We start from the raw sequence: 22,916 nt of genomic DNA, 5'->3' as shown, positions 1-22,916 counted from the left end.
TAGATCCATTAGATTGGAACCCCTCTTCATATTGGTGAAAACACAGCCCAGGGGGCAGTCTCCTCCCCAGAAGCAAGTGAACCCTCCTCTAGCATCTTCTGCATTCAACATTTAAATAAATCTATGTGGAAGGTGGGTACAGTATGTGCTCCTCAATCTGGTCTTTTCTTAATTCTCATACCCAAGGTCCTGGCCTAAGGATGGTGGGGCCTCTCTTGCAAGAAGGAAAAAAAGACAAAGTAGGACAATTGTAATTATAGGGTCCATATGAGATTTATCTTTAGGAAGTCAGAAGACATAATGAAGAGTCATCTGTCACTATCTTCTGTAGCATCCTTCAGCTGGCCATGGTGGATACACTGGATAGCACTAATGATGTCTTCTGTAGGAGTGGTGAGGACCACTGGATATTGGCCTTTCCATATTGTTTATAGGCTATGGGTTGCCAGGTTAGAACGTGTAGGTATTCTCACACATGGATGAGGGAGCAGTCTCTCAAACTATGTGATGAATAGTCTTCTGAGTTTGGTGCTGGGTCTAAAAGTACTTGAGGAGGAAATGGTTAATATTTTTTTTTTTTGCCTTGTGAACTTCTCAATATGCTGTACACCTGGCCCTTAAGATAGTCATAGGTAAGAGGTTGGCCCAATTATCATTAGTCTCAGAGAATTTTAGTTAGTTTCTTTTTTCAGACCTAGGGCAACTTTGAACTGGAAAACAAGGATCATAGTTGGACCCTATGGAGAGGAGCAACCCAAATATAGGATTTAACTCTTGGGGGAAGTTTCTTTGTGGCTATTGAGACAGTGTCAATTGGTTGGTGTAGGTTTGAACTAATCTAGAGTAGTTTTCCATGAAAACATCCAAAACTTATATACAAGAACTGTGTATTTGACTCTGTAAATCTACATCCCAGTGGAATCTAGGGATGATTTCTTGGGCACAGATTTCTTCCATGTCTTTTCTTCCTTCTTTGGGGTTTGTCTGTTTACAAATGGCACATCTGCACATGAAGAGGTTGATGAGATTGTGTGGTTGAGAATTATAGTATCTGGTCCTGAGTAACTCCACAGTTTTAGTTGTTGTCAAAAGGGCAGCCTGATGGAGTTTGACAATCATCTGCCCATGGAATATTGATCTCTCATCTGGCAAAAACCACCAATTTATTTCATTCGGCATCTTTTTTACTCACTCCCCCCATGCTTTGTATAGATTGGACACTTGAACAATTCAGGTTTACGCAGGATAAGCAAGACCTTGAGAGTCCCCATTGGTTCTAGGGCTATGCCTCTACATGGCCAACTCTGCTAACCTGTTCTCTTGTGCCTCTGGGATTCCCCTTTACCCATGCTTTGCAATGACAATGGATACTTCTCTTGGCAGTCATATGGCCTCTGGTAGGACCAATGTTTCCTCTTTGCTTTTGATTTCCTTTCCTGCAGAGGGAATGAGTACTCTGTCAATATAGAGGGCCTCATGAACATGGGCCACGGCAAATGCATACAGACTGTCTGTTGTAAAAGTTGCTTTTATCTCGAGTTGCAATTGTTCTTGGAGGGTTACTCCTGAATTTGAATATGCTCATGCTTTTTAGTTCTTTCTGAACTCTAGATGGCTGGTACAACTCAGCTATTGCCTTTCAAACTCCTCTCCAAGCTAGCTGATTCAATCTGGAAATCTCTCAGCTTCAGACTGAACTATTTTGCTTGGCCTTACACTAACTTTGGCAGTTGTTATAATCTTCTGGTTCTGTCTTATTCTCTGGCTTCTACTGACTCTGCTCACCTGCACGGATCATGAATGAACTCAACTCCACTACACTGCACTTACCGCACTGACTACCTGTTGACATTCCCTGCACTGCTCTTAAATAACCTGTGATATTCTCATGAGAGTTGGGCATATCCCATCGCTGGCTCCTGTCATATATTTCTCTAATTCAATACTTTGTCTAGCCCTCAATTAGACATCACTTTTTTTTTACTTAGGTATTTTCTTCATTTACATTTCCAATGCTATCCCAAAAGTCCCCCATACCCACCCACCCCCACTCCCCTACCCAACCACTTCCACTTCTTGGCCCTGGTGTTTCCCTGTACTGAGGCATATAAAGTTTGCAAGTCCAATGGGCCTCTCTTTCCAATGATGGCTGACTAGGCCATCTTCTGCTACATATGCAGCTAGAGACACGAGCTCTGGCAGTACTGGCTAGTTCATATTGTTGTTCCACCTATAGGGTTGCAGACCCCTTTAGCTCCTTGGGTATTTTCTCTAGCTCCTCCATTGGGGGCCCTGTGATCCATCCAATAACTGACTGTGAGCATCCACTTCTGTGTTTGCTAGGCCCCAGCATAGCCTCACAAGATGGATTCAATTTTTGCTACCATTTTGGCAAGAACCTTCTTAAGTTCTAAAATCATGCCTCTAAATAGCATTCATTGTGCTAAGATCTCCTGGACTACTAAAGTTGGTGTGTCTGTTACAAAATCTGTTAACAAATTGGTACATGTTACATAAAATGCATTATACATATGATTCCTGTAAATAGTTAAGATGATAATATAGATTACTGTGCATATATTTTGTTATGATGTAGGATTTTACATTGTTACCCATAAGCCTTTATGACAGGATGCAAAATTTAGACTTGATTACATAAAATTTTAAGACTTACCTATGGTTAAGAAGACCACAAACGGAAGACAAGTAAAGGAAAATTACTTTAAAAGTATAATACTATTTATAAAGTGAGCATTCTAAACAGATAATCTGAATGTTAAAGGCTTAGGCAGTTTTGACTGCAACCAAGACTAATGACTTCAAGTCTTCACTTTTGAGCTCACCAAAATCAAAGCTGAGCACATGCCGACCTGACACCTTATAGCTTGTGTGAATGAAAAACTAGATAATCTCCACTGAAACGTATCCCATAAAATAGAACAAATCTCTGACTAATATATGACATGAAAATGTCTGTCAAGTGATATAAGCATGAAAAAATAAAGGATAACAGGTCTCCAAGGGAAAGAGAGCAGAATATACAAAAATCTTGAGGAAATAAATAACATTCTTGAAAGGTTTCAAAGCATGAATGTAAGATAACTCAAGGATTAAAGAGAATATAGCAAGGCCATAGAATAAAGTAAAGAAAAAAAAAAGGCAAGTCATGATAAAAAGGAAAGATCAGGAAAGAAATCATTTTAAAAAAAAAGAAAAAGATGAGACATCTTGTAGCTCCAAAGTTCTAATGGTGAAATGCAGAATACAGATTCTTAACTTTGATGTCAGAGTGAACCTAAAGAAAACATGTTATCACTTTCATGATTTTTGAGGTGAATGAGGATTGATATATATATATATATATATATATATATATATATATATATATATATATATATATTCAAATCTGTATAAAATACTAAAGATAGCTGATTAGCAGATTAAGGTTTTGTGCTCTTTGTTTTAAAAGTTGAGGTTTAGGATGGGCTTGGTGGCACACGCCTTTAATCCCAGCACTTGGGAGGCAGAGGCAGGCAGATTTCTGAGTTCGAGGCCAGCCTGGTCTACAGAGTGAGTTCCAGGACAGCCAGGGCTACACAGAGAAACTGTGTCTGGGGAAAAAAGAAAGTTGAGGTTTTTGCACCCTCCTGTGTGATCTTTCAGGCCCTTCAAGGCATGGTCTCCACAATGCAGGTGTGGTGTCCACTTTTAATTGTCATTGCTCCTACCTGAAAATACAAGTTAAGTGGGAACCGTTCATGACAGGATGTTAGACTAGAATCACAAGATCCTTCAGTTTTGATGATGTCGTGTTCTCTTTGCTTTCAACCTGTAAGGTCGTATGCCAGGGTGCATTAGAAGCAGGTACAGAAAAAGATGACCTTCGTCGGCACAATTCGGCTTTTATAGTCCATTTCTTCCTTTCCCAAGTTTTTGGGCTCTATAGATTGTTTGAAGTTTTACACACAGGTTGTTATTTTTGTTTGGATATGATTCTTTGACAGGACATTGCTTCCATTAAATAGCACACTCCTAAATCTATTTGTCAGATACGTGTCTCTACAGCCACTCTTTGAGATTTTGAAAGCATTAGTGCCAGCCATAACCCATCTGTTGTTTTGCTCCTTCCGAATCCTGCCTCTAAAGTATAAGAAACGACCTGAGGAGCTTTGCAAGAAGACAGTTGGAAGAGGAAGCTGGAACGCTTATTTGATCTTTGCCATAGAGCAGAGCCTTAATGTATTTCAAAGTTTCATTGAGTTTTGTTCCTTGTCATGTGACTTTAATAAATTGAAATTTTCAAACATTTGCTTCTCCAAACATCTAAAAATTTTTTATCTTTTTGTCTTGTACTAGTGTAATTCTTTCTAATAAAATCTTATTAACAGAAGAATGTAAAGATTCTTGATAATATTTTTCAATCATTGTTTGGAAAACTAGAAATCCAATGAGCATTTCATTCTCAATGTTGTTGATTCCTTTTCCACCTCCTGTGGACATTTCACAGGGGTGTAAACCTGTCACCACAGTATATTACTCTCTTTCATCAAACACCGAGTGTTTTCTCAAAAATCATCCTGTTCTCTCTGCCTTAGTTTCCTCTGATGAAATTATTTGTTATGACTATCTGTACTTTCAGCTCCAGATATTATCCAGGTATTATTGTTAGATTTTTTTCTTAAGAGTATGCATCAATTTTCATAGCTTTAAATATTATTTGCGGGATGATAAATATCAAAATTTAGTACTAAACCCCAGATTTTCCATCGGAATGATCTTATTTTAAAATGTACCTATGAATTTTCTATATCATGTGTAAATATATATGTGTGTATGTATGTATGTATATACATATTACATAGATTCACATATGCATTTATACTTACAAATGTGAATACTAAGGAAAAACTTGTAACACCAAAAGCTTGTATATGTATGTTTAATTCATGCCATCTTTTCCTTAAAATGTGAAATCAATGGTAAAAATCATTAACATGTTTAATCTTATACCTCCAGGTGTTTTGTGTGCTGTAGCCACACAACCAATATTTGTTGATTGAATGATTGGCATAATATGTATCAATGCAAATTCATTTTAATAGAAACATGCTGTTTTAAAATGGCTCATCTAGTTCCAGATATGTACTTCAGGAGACAGTAACAGACTAGCTAAAACACTGTTCTTCATTCTCTTGCAGATCCCAATTCTCTGGCTGGCCAGAATGGCCCTGACCATGCTCTCATCGGAGGAATAGTGGCTGTTGTTGTATTTGTTACACTGTGCTCCATATTCCTGCTTGGCCGATATCTGGCAAGACATAAAGGTGAACAATAGTTGGAGAAAGCGCTCTGAGTTTTGCTAGAAATCTTGCAAACACTAATCAATTCTGACATCTTATAGGGTATATGTTTCTCGAGTGAGTGAAGGCAGGGAGGCAGATAGAAAGAGGAAGTGGAGATGTAAATTCTAAATTAATTCAGGGAAGTGATGATAAGTGTTATTTCAAATGGGTTAACAGTAATTTGATTAACTCTACCTTAAGGCAAATGATGTGCTAGCTTTAACAGTGTAAAAACAATGTACATACTTCTATACATAAAACCATGCACCGTTAGCCAGACATTCATAGTTGGAGTTTATTGTTAGAGACAAGGATGCACTTATATTCTTCCTACTAACAACTGGCTCACTTGGGAAACTGACGATTATCTAAACAGACATTGCTTTATTTACTACACCAATCTAATTCTGAGGAAAGCAATGAAACAAACAAACAAAACAAAAATAAAAGGTGAATGAGAGGCCAAGGACAGTAATATGTTTATAGTAATAAGTTTTCTGCACAAATATAGATTTGTGAGTCAAGAAATTATGATCTTTGACAAAATAAAGTTTTTATAACTTTTTTTAGAAATTTTATTTTCATAACAGTCCAATCTAAACACTATCAACATAGATTGGTTCAGTGATATTTTTTTCATGCCCAGGAGTATTTGGCTAACACAAAGCAGACTCTATTATTTTCCTGAGCTGTTTTATTTTGTTTTGATGCTTTTTGTTTTATTAGGTTTTTTGTTGTTGTTGTTGTTGTTGCTGTTGTTAAGTTTCAGTTTCTTTGTTTTGAAAGTACAGATGTGAGTAAGCATGAAAAATCATGGTTAAAAAATGTAAGACAATTGTCACCTGCATGCATCTTAATAAAGAACTAAATTTCTTCTATGGTCTCATTAATCAATCCATCATTAAAGAAGCAAACATGATGTAGTAGTCATGTCAGCATCATTCTGGCCTTTAAATAATTGTACTTCAGTCTCACATAAAATACATCTCTTAAAATTAAAGAGAAAGACAGAATTTTAAACATCCAAGTTGTATGGTGTATCACTTCTCAGAATATTGTCCAATATACCAAGATTCGGTCAAATGCTTTCTCTACTTGCTAATTATTTTGTTAGATGCCCAGAACTAACATCCTTCTTCCCACATTCACAGGAACATATCTAACAAATGAAGCTAAAGGAGCCGAAGATGCACCAGATGCCGACACAGCCATTATCAATGCTGAAGGCAGCCAAGTCAATGCCGAAGAGAAAAAAGAGTATTTCATTTAAAATTCAGGCTTCAAGTTCTGAGTTTTACCTACCAGGCTGACTGCTGGAGAAAACTGGCAATCATCTTTCAGAAATCATTCCAACCATCTTCTTCTACTACTTTTATTAACACCCATACTGTACTGCTCTCAGTAGCCAGTGTATACCAACAATCAGCAGTTGAAAGCATCATTCTTTAATTACTGTACCATCCATAATGCAGGACATTTCTTATTGCCTAAATTTTACACCATTGCTCTTTTAACATACAGTGCTTGAATATACAGCCTTAACAATGTTAATCATCTCACTGGATCATGGTATTGAGTTGTTTTTATACATTGAAGAAATGTATGCAGAGCCCCGCCCCTACATTTGTTTTTCTTGAAGTCATAGACTTTATTGGTTTGCCATTGGACAGTTATCACAAGTCACAGGATTAGGTGATGACCTAATGTGTTTAAGCTTAATCGAAGATTAGTGGTTTACAAACAATGTTTTCTACCTGTCTATCTTCAAAGATAACATGTTGTGGAAACATACGCCCTAGAAAACACAAACTGAAAAAACATTGTAGTGTAGTTTCTGGAATGTTTGAGATTATACTGGTAATACTGTATCAAGTGGCTATTTTAAAATTTAGTGTTTGATACAGGCGCCATGTGTATGGATTATACTCATGACATGACACCTTATATTATTATATAGATCCTACCATTAGGTTATTGTAGCTTCATTTACCAATAAATTATTACAAACATTTAACTGCTTTGGGAATCATAAAGATTTCATTCATTTCTCTATTTGATTCTATAATTTATTTGTTCCATAAGGATTCACCTGCCTAAACAAAACTGAAGTAGGGCACAATTTTGAGACATTTTAGTATCTGTATATAGTGCATATAATAAATCCAATTAAACATTATTTGATACATATTTAACTTTTTTGGCTGTAGGTTATTCAGTCATAAGTACGCATTTTCTAACGTCCATTATATCCCTTTAGATATTACATAAACTGATATTATAAGTAGATAACATGGATTAGTATTTTTGTCTGTATGTCCCAGCACTGTCAACAACAAAATTTTTCTAGTTCTTGTTAATTTTTATTTGTTATACAATGGAAGCACAATGTTACAAGGAAAGGTAATTTTAAGCTAACAACCAGTGCACAGCCTCAGGTTTTAAATCACAACCACAGTTGAATAATAACCTAAAAACAAACTCTTAGTTTGATTTAATTTAAAAAAACAACTTTACATAATTTAATTTGGCAGTTTCAGGGCTGCTTAACTATGTTGATTTGCCAAAAAGGGAGTGTTTATGATATTTTCTGCATAAATGAGCTAATTCTTTATATTAAACTCCTGTCTATGCATTCTGTGAGGTACAAACTTATGAAACAGAGAGTGATAGAGAACCCGTGCCGTGCTCTTAACTCCAAGGTGAAAGTCTCTTTCTCTGGATTACTTTAAATTTTGGTATATTGAAATATTATAAAATTCTGTAATCTTAAATATGTCACAAAGCCAATACAAATCTTCTATCTATGGGTGAAATAAAATATTGGTAGAATAGTTTTCATTACACTTATTGGAAGCTAAAGAATAAAGATCCAGTTAGATGAAAAAATTATTTTCCCATTTGCAAGCATTGCACCATTAAGAAGAAAACAAAAATTACAATATGGTAGCTGTACTTGTGATGACTAACAGCATGGCGGAATTTTAAAAATACCTTGGAACTTATTTGCGGGGAAGAAGGATGATTGAATACAACATCCTATGCTAATAACAACACGAGGACAAGGGTGCTGTATATTAGATTATTTATCAGAAAAGTATCAAACATTTAAGGACAATGTTAGAATTTTAATTTTTTTTTAAATTGTGTAGCATTTATCTTGTTGATTTCTTACAAAAGAAAAAGGACGATGTCAGTCAAGCAGCACTTTTTTCAAGATATACAGAACATAAATAATATGATGTGGTTGAGTGTTAACATAATAAATCATATACAGTATGACATTTTAAGGAAATAAGTCTGCATTGATGTGATTGCATGCTTGTTTTTACAGTTCACTCCATACCATCTGTGGAAAAAAATGCAATAATATGTTAATATAGTATGGTAGTTCGAGAGAATCAGGTAGGTGCCTCTAGACACATTGAAACTAGAATAGGTCTATAAACTGCTCATATCTTTCAATGCATAATCTTTAGAAAGACTCCACACAGCAAAAATTCATCCTGTTAGTACAAAACGGAAAGGTTCTTATTGCTAAGTATGTTGTATAACTGTATCATCAGTTACTATTTAAAGCCTAATTTCAGGATACATTTACAAAATTGCTACTCTTCATCGATGTTGTATTTATAACCTTCATCTATATTCTACTTGGCTCCAACTGCTAAAATTGTTGCCTAAATAACAGAAACATTATTTATAACACTATAAAATTAGAAACCCCAAATTGTTTGCATTTCAAGACTTTTGACTCTTTTGACCCTTCTGAGAAATACACCAACCCATTAGAACTTGTAAAATAAAATCACTGGCAGATAAAAAATTAGTGGGCTCTAATCAAATGATTTTCAGTCAAACGTAGCTAATTTTGATTGAATAACATTTCCTGACATGGAACAAAAGTGATGGAGTTATACTTTCCTGTATTGAAAGCTTATTTGATTTTCAATGAAGGAATCAAGTTACGAGAATTGTAGGCATTCCCCATTCCAGCAAATAAAAAATAAATAAATAAATGAAATCAGATTTCTAAATTGGACTCATGTCAACGGAAAAACCTGAAATATGCCCAGTCATATGCACATGGAGCTGATCTCTGTCTCTGCCAAAAGAGTTCAGTAGATAGGAAACACAGTGAAAAGGGTGTGTGTGTACACTCCTCAAAGGCCAAGAGCATCATTCACTACAAAAGGAAGTTCCTCTCTGCCAGAAATGTTTACAGTGTACATTGATTGTCCTCCATCAGTAAGATCTAACCAGAATTATTCTTGTCTTCTTTTCCTTTTTGAATGTCCTGGGAAGAATGGTGGGACCAAAACTATAAGGAAAAAAAAAAAAAAGGAAAAGTATATGAGTAAAATAGTAAAGACACAAAACCCCATTGGAATATTGGTGTGTGTGTGTGTGTGTGTGTGTGTGTGTGTGTGTGTGTGTGTGTGTGGTGTGTGAGTGAGTGTGTGTGTTTGCATGTGCATGTCTGTGTGTGTGTGTGAGAGAGAGAGAGTGTGTGTGTGGTGTGTGTGAGTGTGTGTGTGTTTGCATGTGCATGTCTGTGCGCGCGCGCGTGTGTGTGTGTGTATTGAAGAGAAGAGAAATTAAACCAAACACAGAAAAAGAGATTCCAATTCGTTTTCTTTTACCAGAAATTGCAAGAAGCAATTTATGAAACCTGATATTGGGATTTAATCTAGAAACCGGATGATCTCATTAGAGATGTTTAGTCTTTCACAAAAACTTTACAATTACAGTAACAAATAGAGAAAGAAAAACAACTTTCCTGATTATGGCAAAGAAGCTAACACCTCATTTGTTTGGTTTGGGTTTTTGTTTGGTTTTTGTAAGTATATAAATATTCAATTAAAGAGACAGGCTCACTTGTAATTATGAACTCATGACTGTGACAGCATTGAGATACCATATAGGCACATGTACAGCAGATGTTTGACAGTAACGGTTCTTCCATGTAACATAGCAGTTATTGTGTGATTTAGTGCCACTTATTGCAAAGTGTTACCCATGGGCACACTGAAAATGCATTTTTCTCCACCCTTTGACATACGTATAATTTAAAAGAAAAAATATAAAATTTCACACCTTTTTTTTTCCAATTTGTGATACTTCATATCAGACTGTAGCCTTCCCATAATATTTTTGTCCCAGAAAACTTTTGAAAATGCCCACCTTTATTTCCTTTGACACATGGTAATCTATAATGGGTACAGACAATGAGGTGATCAACTGGAATACCTGAAAAACCTAAAGGACGAGTAATGCTTTTAGTTAAGTGGCACCAAGTACACACTAGAAACTATGCAAACTGTAGGTAACTACACTGTATGTACACGTAAGTATCTTGTACTAGCTGTGTATGGATGTTGGACACCCATGTAATTATAATATGCATTTTGAATTCTGGGAAAGAGGAAATCTTAGTGTAGATAATATAATTTGTTTTGAAATATACATTGGCAATATTGAAATATACTCAGTGCAATATCTCTAATTCTATTGCTGGATATTTAATGCAAAGGGTTTTACAAATCCTCTTAAAGAAGATCCAAGAGTTTTGCTAATTCATCTCTCATGTTTTAAAGTACTAACTACAGCAAGTGGTAGTTTTTATTCTTACTTATTAAGGTAACAAAGGACATTTATTTGGTTTGGTTTTTACTCTAGAGAAGGAAAAGACATGGATTTTAATCTTTGATTTCATATCTAATCAAATTTAACATTCTTAATTTTTTTGAAATGTATGTGCTTTAGTAAATTGACATACTTTATGAGTAAAAATTTATTCAAAGAATGTAAGATATATTTAGTATTTAAAGTCACTTATATTTTAATGAGGAAATTTTCTTTTCTATATTTGCCTTTGTTTTCATAGCACAACCCAAACATGCCCTTTGCACTTCTATATACCCTTCCAAAGGCAGTGGATTGAACGTAGCAGGATAATCATGAGACTTGAAGGGGATGGTATATGTGAATGGGTTCTAAAATAATCAGCATATTTATGTATTGAGATTACTCTCAAATGCAATAGTTATTGGATATAGCTGGTAATTTCTCTGCCATGCATACTTACAATAATTCTTCTACCTCTCACTTTTAACATGGGCTATGATACTTCAATATAAATAGCAGAAGTAAATATTTACAAGATATCCCAGGAAGCATCATTTTGGGACCTTCATAACAATGCACTCCCCACTCCCTGGGAAATCTCAAAAGCCAACTTCTTGTAGTGTATTTTATGGTGTATGGGTAAGCGTTTGTTTAGCTTCGCTCTCATTAGCTGCATATATAGGTAACACATGAAACTTTGGTGAGGACAGGTCTTTCCATGCCTAGTTAGTGTTTTGCTGTTATGTAATTGTAACTTTTAAAAAGTAATTTGATGGCAGCAGTTTGCAATCCAATTTGATATTTCAGTTTATTTTTAAAGTATAAGAATTTCTTCAAATTCAATGCTGTATTTTAAGTACAAGTCATGTATATGATTTAATTTCCAGAGAAATATTATCTATATAAACAAAAATTAAGTATTTTAAAACTGTCTCCTTATGAACAAATAACCCCAATAATTCAAAATATTGCCTCAAAAGCCCACTTTTTCTGCCTAGGCATGATAGGAAGTTTTCAATGATGTAATTTAAATATGTTAAAATAAAATGCCACTTTATGAGCGTATTTTCCCTTCAGGAAAAAAATAGATTACATAAATTTATTAAATATTGATGGTGAATCTATAAAATACGCTTAAAATTAAAGTAAGAGTTTATGTTATGTGGTTATGTTATACATATTATTTGATTTAGTCTTTAACATCGTGTCCATATATGTATATGTAGTATTTATATATGGTCATATATATATATATATATTACATATATGAAATGTGTGATTATTTTGGAGAAAATGGGCCCAAATGTGAAAAAGATGTAAAGAAAACATTATAACCCCTTGGAAATATGATGTATATTTCAAAGATGTTAAGTTTAAAGAGAAGTGACAATTGCAGAGGCACAAGAAAAAATCTACCAGGGCTCAGCACTCAAGCACTTTCCCCACATCCAGGGTCAAAGCAGTAGCGATTCCTACACGGACTTTTAAGCGCAGCATGAAATGCAGCATTACACGAACACACAGTACTGTCAAACCTCAAATGCTTTCTTTCTTTAGATGCTTTCCCTTGTACATGATCCTCGTAGACATGTTTTTATATTCGCTGATAGTGAAAGTCACGCGCAATAAAATGTAACGGTTGGAAGCAGTAGTCACGAATCGGTTAAAGACAAGTACAAAATGTTAACAGTTGTTATCTTTCTCCTCCTCGCTTTTCTCCGTGGTTCCGATGTGTTGACTGAATGTCATAAATAGAACAAAAAAAAGAAAAAAAAAGCAGAAGCTTTTCAAAGCTAGTAATATTGCTCCTTATAAATATGTAACATTTTTATCTTTATACAAACTTACTTCGCTGTACTCGCTGTACCTGTTGTCGATTGATTCAATGATGCAATTGAGTAGTGATCTAAAGACTTCTGAGTTTGGAATGGCTGATCTCTTCTTCGTATTCAGTTCACATCAACATTTGCGAATCAGTTGTTTAGCTTTTTATTCAACCGTACACATTCCTTAAAGACAGCTCCATTCTTATCATAAACATTTCAGTGTAAACAACCTTGGAACAAGTTTGCCATGTTCAAAAAAAAAAAAAAAATTTAAAGACTTATCTCTGAAAACAGTGTCCAGAAATGCAGGTGTTCCCGGTAATGAAGCTTCAAAAATAAAGTGGTCTATTTATATGACATGAAATCCATATCTTTTGGAAGGGTATACTTAATGACAGCACTCAAATATATTCTGTGCTGCAAAGAAGATCCAAATGAAGCATATCGCACAGAAAACAAACACAATTATTAAATCTACTTGTATCATGAACATTTTCACAAAACAAAATGCATATTGTAATATTAAGTACATGACACTTGCATGTTAATATGCCTATATACTGACAAAGTATTCAATGTGTACTGAGTGGCGCTTCAAATATGTCATGTACAACACTTAGAAACATGCCTACAAAGGTTCCCACTTGCATTTCATCCTTTCAGTAAAGTCTCCTCACACGTGCAAAAAAATTGTTTGATAAATATGAAAAAAAATAAAATTTGAATTTTAGTTATCTGTTGGACATTACTGAACTTCTTCTTCATTTAGTGTATTTTAGGTTCTGAACACAGACATTGAGAATAAACGTTCTTTTCTCCAGTGAAAGATTACAAACGATGTGGTGGAGCATGTTCTGTTATGCCAAACGCATTATTTTGAATACCTTTTTTCAATTGCATTTTATATCCATCTATTTTAGGTTTCCTCAATGACATACAATTTTCTTGTAAATTTCTAAAGGGAACTTAAAAAAATGAGAGCTACTAAATGTTATCTTTCTGATAAAACATTTAATCATTACTCCTTGAAATGTATGAACCTTGTGATATGCTAAGGGTTAAAAAATAAGTGTCGCTGACATAAAGAATTTTGCTTGAGATTGCCAACATTCAAAATTCTGTAAAAGTACTTTTACATCCACTTATTTGTGTTTACTAATGTTGACTAGGAACAGAAGCAAAAATATCTAAAACAAACTTTTTTATTTCTACACTCTAACCGATATATTTCAACTACCTAAGATAATGCGATTAACCATATATACATCCCGAGCTTATAACAATAAGAATTTGAGATAAGCTTTTAAATTTATGGAAGATTTTCTTTGTGTCTTTGGAAGTTCACTTACCATAAGGTATTTTGTAGTGTACTTTAAGTAACAGATTTTGTTATACAGGGTAAGCCAAAGGCTGTACAAGAATTAGTGCCATTGGGTCTGATATTTGTGTTGGACCATGAAATATTCCATTAAAATTTGTCTGTAAATACAAGGCAAGATTTTGTATCTGGTTTATTTTTTATTAAATAACATGTTATATTATTTTCCATTTACATTTTTTCCAGTGAAAGAAGGCATGTGATGTTTGGTAATTTGAAGCTTTCTTAAAGATCAGATTTCACATATTAAAAGGAAATGAGAACATTTTCAGGGAAATATTCACAAAAGGTTTTTTTTGTTGTTGTTGTGGTTTTTGTTGTTGTTGTTGTTCCTGTTTTTTGTTTTGTTTTGTTTTGTTTTGTTTTGTTTTGTTTTCTTGTGATGCTCAGCGTGCCTATCCATGTAAGCTCCAAACCGAGAAAGCACAAAACAATCATGCTATAGGAATGGATAAACTTGTGATAATGGCAGATAACTTCTGATAATTTTATGGCATTATAAATTCAACGTTTCAAACAAATAATTTCTAATACAATTCACAATGACTATTTCTTGATTCCTATGTCTTTAATTCCATAGTGTTTTTGGTACATGAAAGCAGCCTTTTCTGTTTAAAAATTCAAATATAATTTTAGTATATATATCAAGATGTGCTTTAAAACTAACAGAGTCTGGGAAATGTTTAAAATCTGGAAAATAATATTCAACCATAATGTTTTGAAAATGTTTAGATATTTATATGCTTCTAGATTTTTGAAAACTTGAAGAAGAGAAAGTAGGAAGAGAATTCTACACTTGCATTTAAATTCCATTCGGTACTAATTTAGGCTGCATATTATTTAACCAAAACTTACCTAATTACACTTCCTATAGGCCAAATTATTCTGTATGATGAGTTACACCCAAAGGCAGAACATAATACTTTAAGCCTTGACCTATAAAACTCACTAATACAATAAGACTCTCTTTACAAACAATAGTTATTTCACAGACTTTGACATGATTATGTTTGATGGAAAAGGAGATAAATTCAGTAATTAAAAATGTATCTATTATGAAACAATTCCCATAATTTAGTAAACTAAAAACCAAGAACATATTTATCTTTCAAACATTGTGTATAATCTTAAATACACATAGCATTTTTCTGTTTGTATCTTATGCTAACTTCTTAATAGGTCACATTAAAAAAGGTTTTATTATAGTAATAAACTATGAACTTTAGTTGTCTTCTAAACAGTGGCTGTTGCCACAACCAGATTCAAGATATTAGTGAAATCCTGAAAACACACATCTTGGCCATAACTGTAGTACATGACATATACATGTTTGTGTATATACACTCACAACCACACACACACACACACACACACACACACACACACACAAACACACACACACACATAGTCAATAGATGAAAGATTATAGAAATACAATGTTGTCTTGTAGAATGATGCACACTTACTTTAAAGACTGAAGATAGAGCATATAGACTTTACATATAGCCCAATAAATACACTGAACCACATGGTCGAAGGAGTGAGAAAAGAAGAAGAAAGTGATAAAAGAAAAACAAAAGACAAGACAAGTCATTGCCATGTAACTCAGAGTTGGCATATAATAGCAAATACTCCAGGCACTCTCAACTCTTTGAAACACTGCTGATAACAATATGATGTCCTTGGAGTAAAAGATCATTCCAAGACCTGTAAATATAACTGACGAACCTGATAAGTGAAGAATTTATGCCTTTTTAACCTTAAATTAAGGGCATCAAGAAATGAATGTTTTTCAGTAGCTTGGGAGATAAAGGGGATAAGAAAATATCTAGCTGGGCATGGTGGTGGCACATGCCTTTAATCCCAGTACTTGGAAGGCAGAGGCAGGCAGATTTCTAAGTTCCAGGCCAGCCTGGTCTACAAAGTGAGTTCCAGGACAGCCAGGGCTACACAGAGGAACCCTGTCAGGGGTTAGGGGGAGAAAAAAAGAAAATATCTATAGCTCTGGTGTGCTTATTTAGTAACCTCACCAAAAGCCAGAAGCACATTTAACATGTTTCTAATAAGATCGGAGAATTTTATGAAATTTAGCCTCCCAATGTCCAATATCTCACAGACCTGTCTCCTTAAGATTATGATGTAGACATCGAAAGACTTCAGCTTGTACTAAATGACCAAACAGTGAGTATTTATTTGCTTCAAACTGAATCCTTTGATCTTAGATTTTTTTCCATTAAAACACAAAATTTTCAATTATGGAGTTTGTATTATTAAAAATCTCCAATTTCTCCTCTCAGGGCATATCTTGTTCCTAAGCACTAAATGACAGAAAGACTGCCTCGTGGACTATAGATTCCCTCAAGAAAGCAGGCATATTTTAAACCCTATCTTGGTTGTAGAATTTCCTGCTAAACTGATGGAATAAAAATATTAGACAGCATTTTACATGAAATTGAAACAAACTCTTAACTTACTAGGAAGTCTAGGCTGAGACTCTTCCTTCGCCTTGTACTAGACATCAAATCCCTAAGCCCTGGAAACATTTTTTCCCTCTCTGTACCTGGCAGTCATCTTGATCTTCATGCCGAGTGCTGACTTCTCTCTCCCTCAGTTATCTACCACTTTCCCAGAGACACATTGGGAATTTAATTTTTCCACTAGAAGATAACTTTGAAACGAACCTTGAAGCCAATGCACTTCTTACAAAAGAGCAAACTTAAGTAAACAGTGAGAAGGCTATTTGTGGGAATTGGAGGGTTAAAATATGAATCCTGCTCAAGTGCATTTCTTCTGTGCTGTATAATTTGTACCACTGGGCGCACACGTAATCTGATTCTTCCTCAATCACTGCTGTTTATAGAATATTTTTCTCAGAATTTATCAGACATAGAATTAATCTATTTTCCTTGAATTTGAGAATGACAATTTTTAAAACTTTTATGCTTCTGTTCTAAACTGCCATCAGTAATAAATGACTAAAACCCCACTGTGACACACTTGGCAGGAGTCTCTGAGAAGGATAAAGGGGCATTTTGAGGCAGGATAATTTATTAACACGATAACTAAATGTCTGAGCTGAGGAAGTTTAAGAAAATGCTAAGGTACAGAACGTCAGGAAGTTAGTTTGTATTCGTGGCCTTGAGACAGAGTACTGTACTAACATGGCCAAGATGACCTAATGCTTTGTAATGCCTCAGTTTCAAATACCTGCTATTATAAACTGACCTTAGTAGGCCCTTCTGAAGCTTTAGTTCTAAATGTAGAAAGGTTCATTAATTGAGTCCAGTACTTACCATCTGAGTTGATTTCATAGTCAGTGATCAGGGATATTCCCGGGACTCCATGTTCTGAGTGACACTCCCTCCCCAGGCTTAATGGCAGCCAGTAGTCAAACCGGTATCTTGAAGGTCATAATTTCAGCTCTGACTTTGTGTTTTGTAAGAGAAACCCAATCAACCATCAAGGCCCATTTTGAAATGACATGCTATCATACTCTGCAAGCCTTTAAAATAAACACAGAAATAATAAGTGGAGTTGTAGCTAGGGTTATTCCTAAGTATGAAAGAGGCTCTGGTCTGGATCTCCTTGCTGGCAGTAGAACAATTATGAAATGTACTTTGCAGGGAAATAACAAAAGGTAAGAAAGATACACTTGTTTTCTTTAGCACTGAAGACAGTTGTTAACTTCCCTTAGACCCTTAAGTACAAACTTGGATGCTTAGAATTGCATACTTAGTGTTGAGCAACTAATACCATTAGGATCTCTTTTTAAAGAGATGTTGACAAGGTTTCATCCATTTCCATGTAGAACACTTCAATAATGCTTAGTATTTTCAGAGAGAAGATGCATAAATGTTGTAATTTGCACTCCCTGTCAATTCACACATGCTATTGTTTTTCTACCACATCATCCAGTATTCTTAAAATATTGCTGTCCATGAATACCCCAGGATACCCTCATTTCTTTAGTTTATTTTCAAATAAGAACATTAAATTATTAAAATATACCAAGTCAGTCTCTTGAGCAGTTGATACAATGAGCATTAAGTAAAGACTCTGACTCTTCTAGCATCTAGAGTCTACAGATACTATAGAGTATACATTTGAGTATACAGAGGAGAATAGAAAAGAAAACCCACAATGGTTTATATATAATTGCCAGTTCTAGCAAGTGCTGTGGCCACTTAGTCAAGGAAAAGAAAGATAAAAATAAAACAACTTGCCCTTTAGGAGTGACATGTTCTTGGGGAGAAATATTGGAGCAAATATTTTAGTGTATTAACTGTTATTAACCCTTTAAGTGTAGATATAAACAGAGCTGAGCAAAGGAGGCACCAGATGCCAGGAGCTGGCACCAGATGCCAGGAACCAGCAGGAAAGCTATCAGGCAAAGGGACTTTCATCCAAATTTTTCCAAATACAGGCATGAATTGTGAAACACTAGTAAAACGTCTTTAAGAAATGGAAAGTCAGAGTCTTTGCACCAGAAGAGACATCATTTTGAATTTTTAGGAAGCAATAGATATCCAGGTAAGAAACCCAGCAGAGTGGTGAGACAATATGGGGCTCGCAAATTTCATGAAGCTGCTGTCACACTCTGGCTCGGGAGAAGCAGGGCCTCTTTGGCTTATTCACTTGGCACACAGAGTACATCCTGCTCGCTTGGCAGAACAGTGTCGATAACTGACAATGGCAAGCTTGCACTCAGCAACACTTGTAGACACATTTGCAGACACCGTGAGGAGCCTCATACAGGATTTGGTCCTGGGAGTAAAGGAGCCCCGACTGCTGTACTTCCTGAGTCATGAGAAGGATAAAGGTATCCCAGATGGGAAGAGTTGCTTCTATCTGCTCAGCAGATCAGAGGAACAATACAATTTAAATGGAGAAACTTGGCTACTTACTGGCTGGAGAGTTCAGATCAAAAGCTTAAGCACATTCACTGAGGGATGAGAACTCACACTGTTTTGCACATGCTAAATTGGTGCCATGTTTTCACGCAAAGCCGGAAGAGGTGAAGCGGCTCTTTCTGGCTGCCTAGATAGGGCACTGATTCCATTCCTACGGAATCTGCCCTTATGATTTGAGAGCTTCCCCCAAATGATCAGTTTAGCAATGCTATTTAGAGGAATTGTTAGGCAGAAAGAAAAGAGCCATAGTCTGCAGCCACCTGCTTCCTCGGTACTGTTTGGGGACACCTGAATGTCAGTATGTCCACACTGCCGGGCATAAATGGTGTAACCTGTGGCCAGTTAACAGCTTTCTGATGTAGACTGGGTATATATTTCCTGTGTACGCAAGACTGGGAAACATCCTTTGAGTAAGATTCTGACCGCATTAAAGGGGAATTCTTGCATGGCTGAAAAAGACCAGCCTAAACCAAAATCAAAAGGAGACATTACACACATGAGTCAAGGTAAGGACACAGGAGGAAGAATGTCTCCACAATGATAGAAGCCACCAAATCTTGAAGGCTGCCCTGTCTTCTCAGAACAACAATCCCCACATATCACTACTGTGTCTCTGTGTGCTGTGACCTCTACCTCAGCAGACATCTCTCCTGCTCTTCTATCTTTCCAGCTTTTTCCTCCTCAATGGTATCAGCTTTGTAAGCATGTTCCCCCCTCCCCGCTTGTTTCCACTCTCTTCCTGACTCCAATAAACAGTCTCTTGAGTTCCCTTTCTGTTCTGTTTTCAGATCCTTTTATGTAGGAGACAAAGAATCCAGAAAGAGACTCTTCCTTTAGATATCAGCCATAACACTGGACTAAGAAATAAGTTTTAAGATATTAATTCAAAGGCACACACACATTTAGTTTCTCTCCTCTACCTTCTTGCATCTTAGAGATAGAGGGAAGGAAGCATTATGAAGCAGCAAAGAAGAGCTGAGAAGGAATTTTCTTGCACTACATCCTTGTGGTTAAAGTTTACAAGTCGATCAGAATCATCATCCTTGCTGGTGGGTCTCAGGTAGCATACATACCTCAAATTCTTGTGGCATATTCATAGATTCGAATTTGCATGCACACTACAAAAAGTTACTATACAATAGATTGCAAAATAATAGATACTTTAGGTTACATACTATATAGTTTGAAAACACTATTTTTTATTTTATTTTATTCACTTTGAAAATTCCAACTATTTTTATATATTCAACTAATTGTATATATTAAATCATGTTCAAATACTTTAAGGTGCCCTCATATCCACCTTTTATGAGATTGTAATTATTTTTGTTTTATACAAATGAGTATTTTGCCTGCAAGTGTGTCTGTTCATCATATCAGTGTAGTATATTCAGAGACCAGGGGAGGTCAGATCCCCCAGAAAGAGAGTTATCATCTTTGTCAGCTGCTGTCCTATCCATGTCCCTTGGAAGAGCAAGGAGTACTCTTAACCCCTGAGCTATCTCTCCAACCTGCTCTTTAAAATTTATTCAGGCAACAAATTGTGTTACATAGCTAAACTGTTCTTCAGATTGGACAATATGTCTCCGATCTGACGTTGAGAAAAATAGAATGCACTTTCTGCAGAAATTAGGAAGGGGAGATGCCATTTAGCCAAATCATGACCTACCCTCACTGTCTCCAAGAACATTCAAGAAATTATTCTTCAATAACCATGAAAAGAATAATTGTGATTGGATGATGCTTCTAGAAAATGAGAAAAAAACAAACCATAAGATGTTCCAGAACAAATAAGAATGTAGTTAAAAAAAGAAGATAAAAGTACTTTTCAGGTTTAGGAAATGGCAAACAGAGAAAATCAAGAATCTGAAATGATTTACCGACAATCAATCAGAAGGGGTTGCATCACATTTTTGTGAAGTATCTGAGGAAACTGAAACTAATGAGGGACTCTGATCCATACTTTACAATAACCAAATGTTGAATTTTATTGCATAGAGCAATGAGACTGTTGTTACCTGGGATATCATTACTCATTCTTTTGCCTCCGTCAACGTCATGGGAGCTAATAAAATGTTATTGAGACCTTTTATTGGGTCATTAGATATATATTAAATGCAAAACTTTCATAACATTTAACAAAGGAAACTTTCATAACAGCAAAGAAGATAATGGAGGAGAGAAAAGGTCATTTATTTAATATGCAATGTGTTTTGTCCTGAGAATGTTGAAAATCTGTGTCATTAAGTTATATCAACAGTTTTGAGGACAGAAAAATACTTAGTAATTTCTTTTCATATTGAATAATATTGTTTAGAGATTACAGCCTGTACATTTTAGAAATACTCACAATCTCTAAAGTTTTGCATTATTTTTACACATTTTGTAGGTTATTGAGTGAGGATTTAAAGTGTGTGTGTGTGTGTGTGTGTGTGTGTGTATGTATGTGTGTGTGTGTGTGTGTGTGTGTGCATGTGCTCAAGCACGCTCGTGCAAACATGCGCATGCATATGCATATCACGTGACATAAGATGCCTTTGGAAGTTGAAAGAGGGCCTGGGATAATCTGGAACTGGTTTACTGGCAATACTGAGACCACAGTAACTAGGAACTTCTGTAAGAACAATACACACTCTTAACTGCTAAGCTGTGCTCCAGGCCCTGCTCTGACTTTTGAAAGACATGTGTTTTCCATGTAGCTTCCCCAAGCCTAGAAACCATCTCTACTTCCCCAAGTCTGGTCTTGCAAGCACTTGGAAGAACACCAAATTCCACTTTTTTTTTTAATTGACCAGTTTTAATTAAAAACAAAACAAAACAAAACAAAACAAAATACAATGCAACATCGAATTTCCCTTACAATTCAGTTAAATCCAAGCATTCTAAGACTGAACACAGTCTCCTGGCCAGATTGATTCAGCAGGTGAGCTGCTGAAGACACAGGTAATGAGGATGATCCAGTTCCAGCTTCCAGTCAAATGGATGCTAAGGCTATTGCTTTCAGTTTCACAGGAAGGAAACACTTCCTTGGGAGTTCCTTAAAACCAGCACAAAAGCTCAGACACCCAGAGAGCACAAATGTAGATGTGCCCATTCCTTCTCCCACTCTCGGGACTTGCCTTCTCTAAGATAATCTTACCCCCAGAATACTTACATGATGCATCAAGCATCTCTTAGTTATTAAATAGACTCCTTTCCAAAACATACAGCCATCCTCACTGGAACTCTGTTACCCCCATTTGAGTATAATGTTAATGTTGTTAGTACAGTGGACTTTCCTGGTGACTGTGAGAGCAACTGAGCATTTCATCACATATGAAAGGATTTACATGAGTAGAGTGGATTTTGATGCAAAAGTGTAGCATAAACTGAGTTTCTAACTTCAAAACAGAAATTATGAGTATCTAAAAACATGAGTGAGGCTCAATAAATACTTTTCCTACTGGTAAAATACTTTTTTTTTAAAAATTAGGTATTTATTTAATTTACATTTCCAATGATATCCCAAAAGTCCCCCATTGTATGGAGCACAGGGTCCCCAATGAAGGAGCTAGAGAAAGAACTCAAGGAGTTGAGGGGATTTGCAGCCCCATAGGAGGAACAACAATATGAACTAACCAGTACCCCCAGAGCTCCCAGGGACTAAAACACCAAACAAAAAGTACACATGGAGGGACTCATGGCTCCAGCAGCATATGTAGCAGAGGATGGCCTAGTCAGACATCAATGGGAGAAGAGATCCTTGGTCCTGTGAAGGCTCTATGCCCCAGTGAAGGGCAATGCCAGGGCCAGGAAGCAGGAGTGGGTGGGTTGGTGAACAGAGGGAGAGGAGAGA

At 35.7% G+C, this 22,916-nt stretch overlaps 1 protein-coding gene and 1 long non-coding RNA gene across 8 annotated transcripts in view; one reads left to right on the top strand and one right to left on the bottom strand.

Moving 5' to 3' along the window:
* The window catches only part of Cadm2 (cell adhesion molecule 2), a 965,502-nt gene extending 951,213 nt beyond the window's left edge, over positions 1-14,289 (top strand). For 6 of the 7 annotated variants that reach the window (XR_001781826.2, XM_006523026.4, XM_011246129.3 and 3 more), the window contains 2 exons: positions 5,199-5,324; positions 6,494-14,284. Coding sequence is in view for 6 of the 7 variants with exons in the window: in XM_006523026.4 (XP_006523089.1) it covers positions 5,199-5,324; positions 6,494-6,612 (245 nt within the window). In the remaining variant the exon portion in view is untranslated. Of the gene's footprint in view, positions 1-5,198; positions 5,325-6,493 lie in introns of all 7 variants that reach the window. The other variant, NM_001347247.1, reaches the window with a different exon arrangement.
* On the bottom strand, positions 5,079-12,587 carry 1700010K23Rik (RIKEN cDNA 1700010K23 gene). The gene is made up of 3 exons (NR_040512.1): positions 12,503-12,587; positions 9,600-9,660; positions 5,079-5,308 (listed from the first exon to the last, which is right to left on the bottom strand). It is a non-coding gene; the product is annotated as an RIKEN cDNA 1700010K23 gene (long non-coding RNA).
* Positions 14,290-22,916: the final 8,627 nt, after the last annotated feature.

Source organism: Mus musculus, chromosome 16, assembly GCF_000001635.26.
Source record: "Mus musculus strain C57BL/6J chromosome 16, GRCm38.p6 C57BL/6J".
NCBI classification, from domain to species: Eukaryota; Metazoa; Chordata; class Mammalia; order Rodentia; family Muridae; genus Mus; species Mus musculus.
The sequence above is the reverse complement of the archived record's forward strand: the minus strand, read 5'-3'. Positions and strand labels throughout refer to the sequence as shown.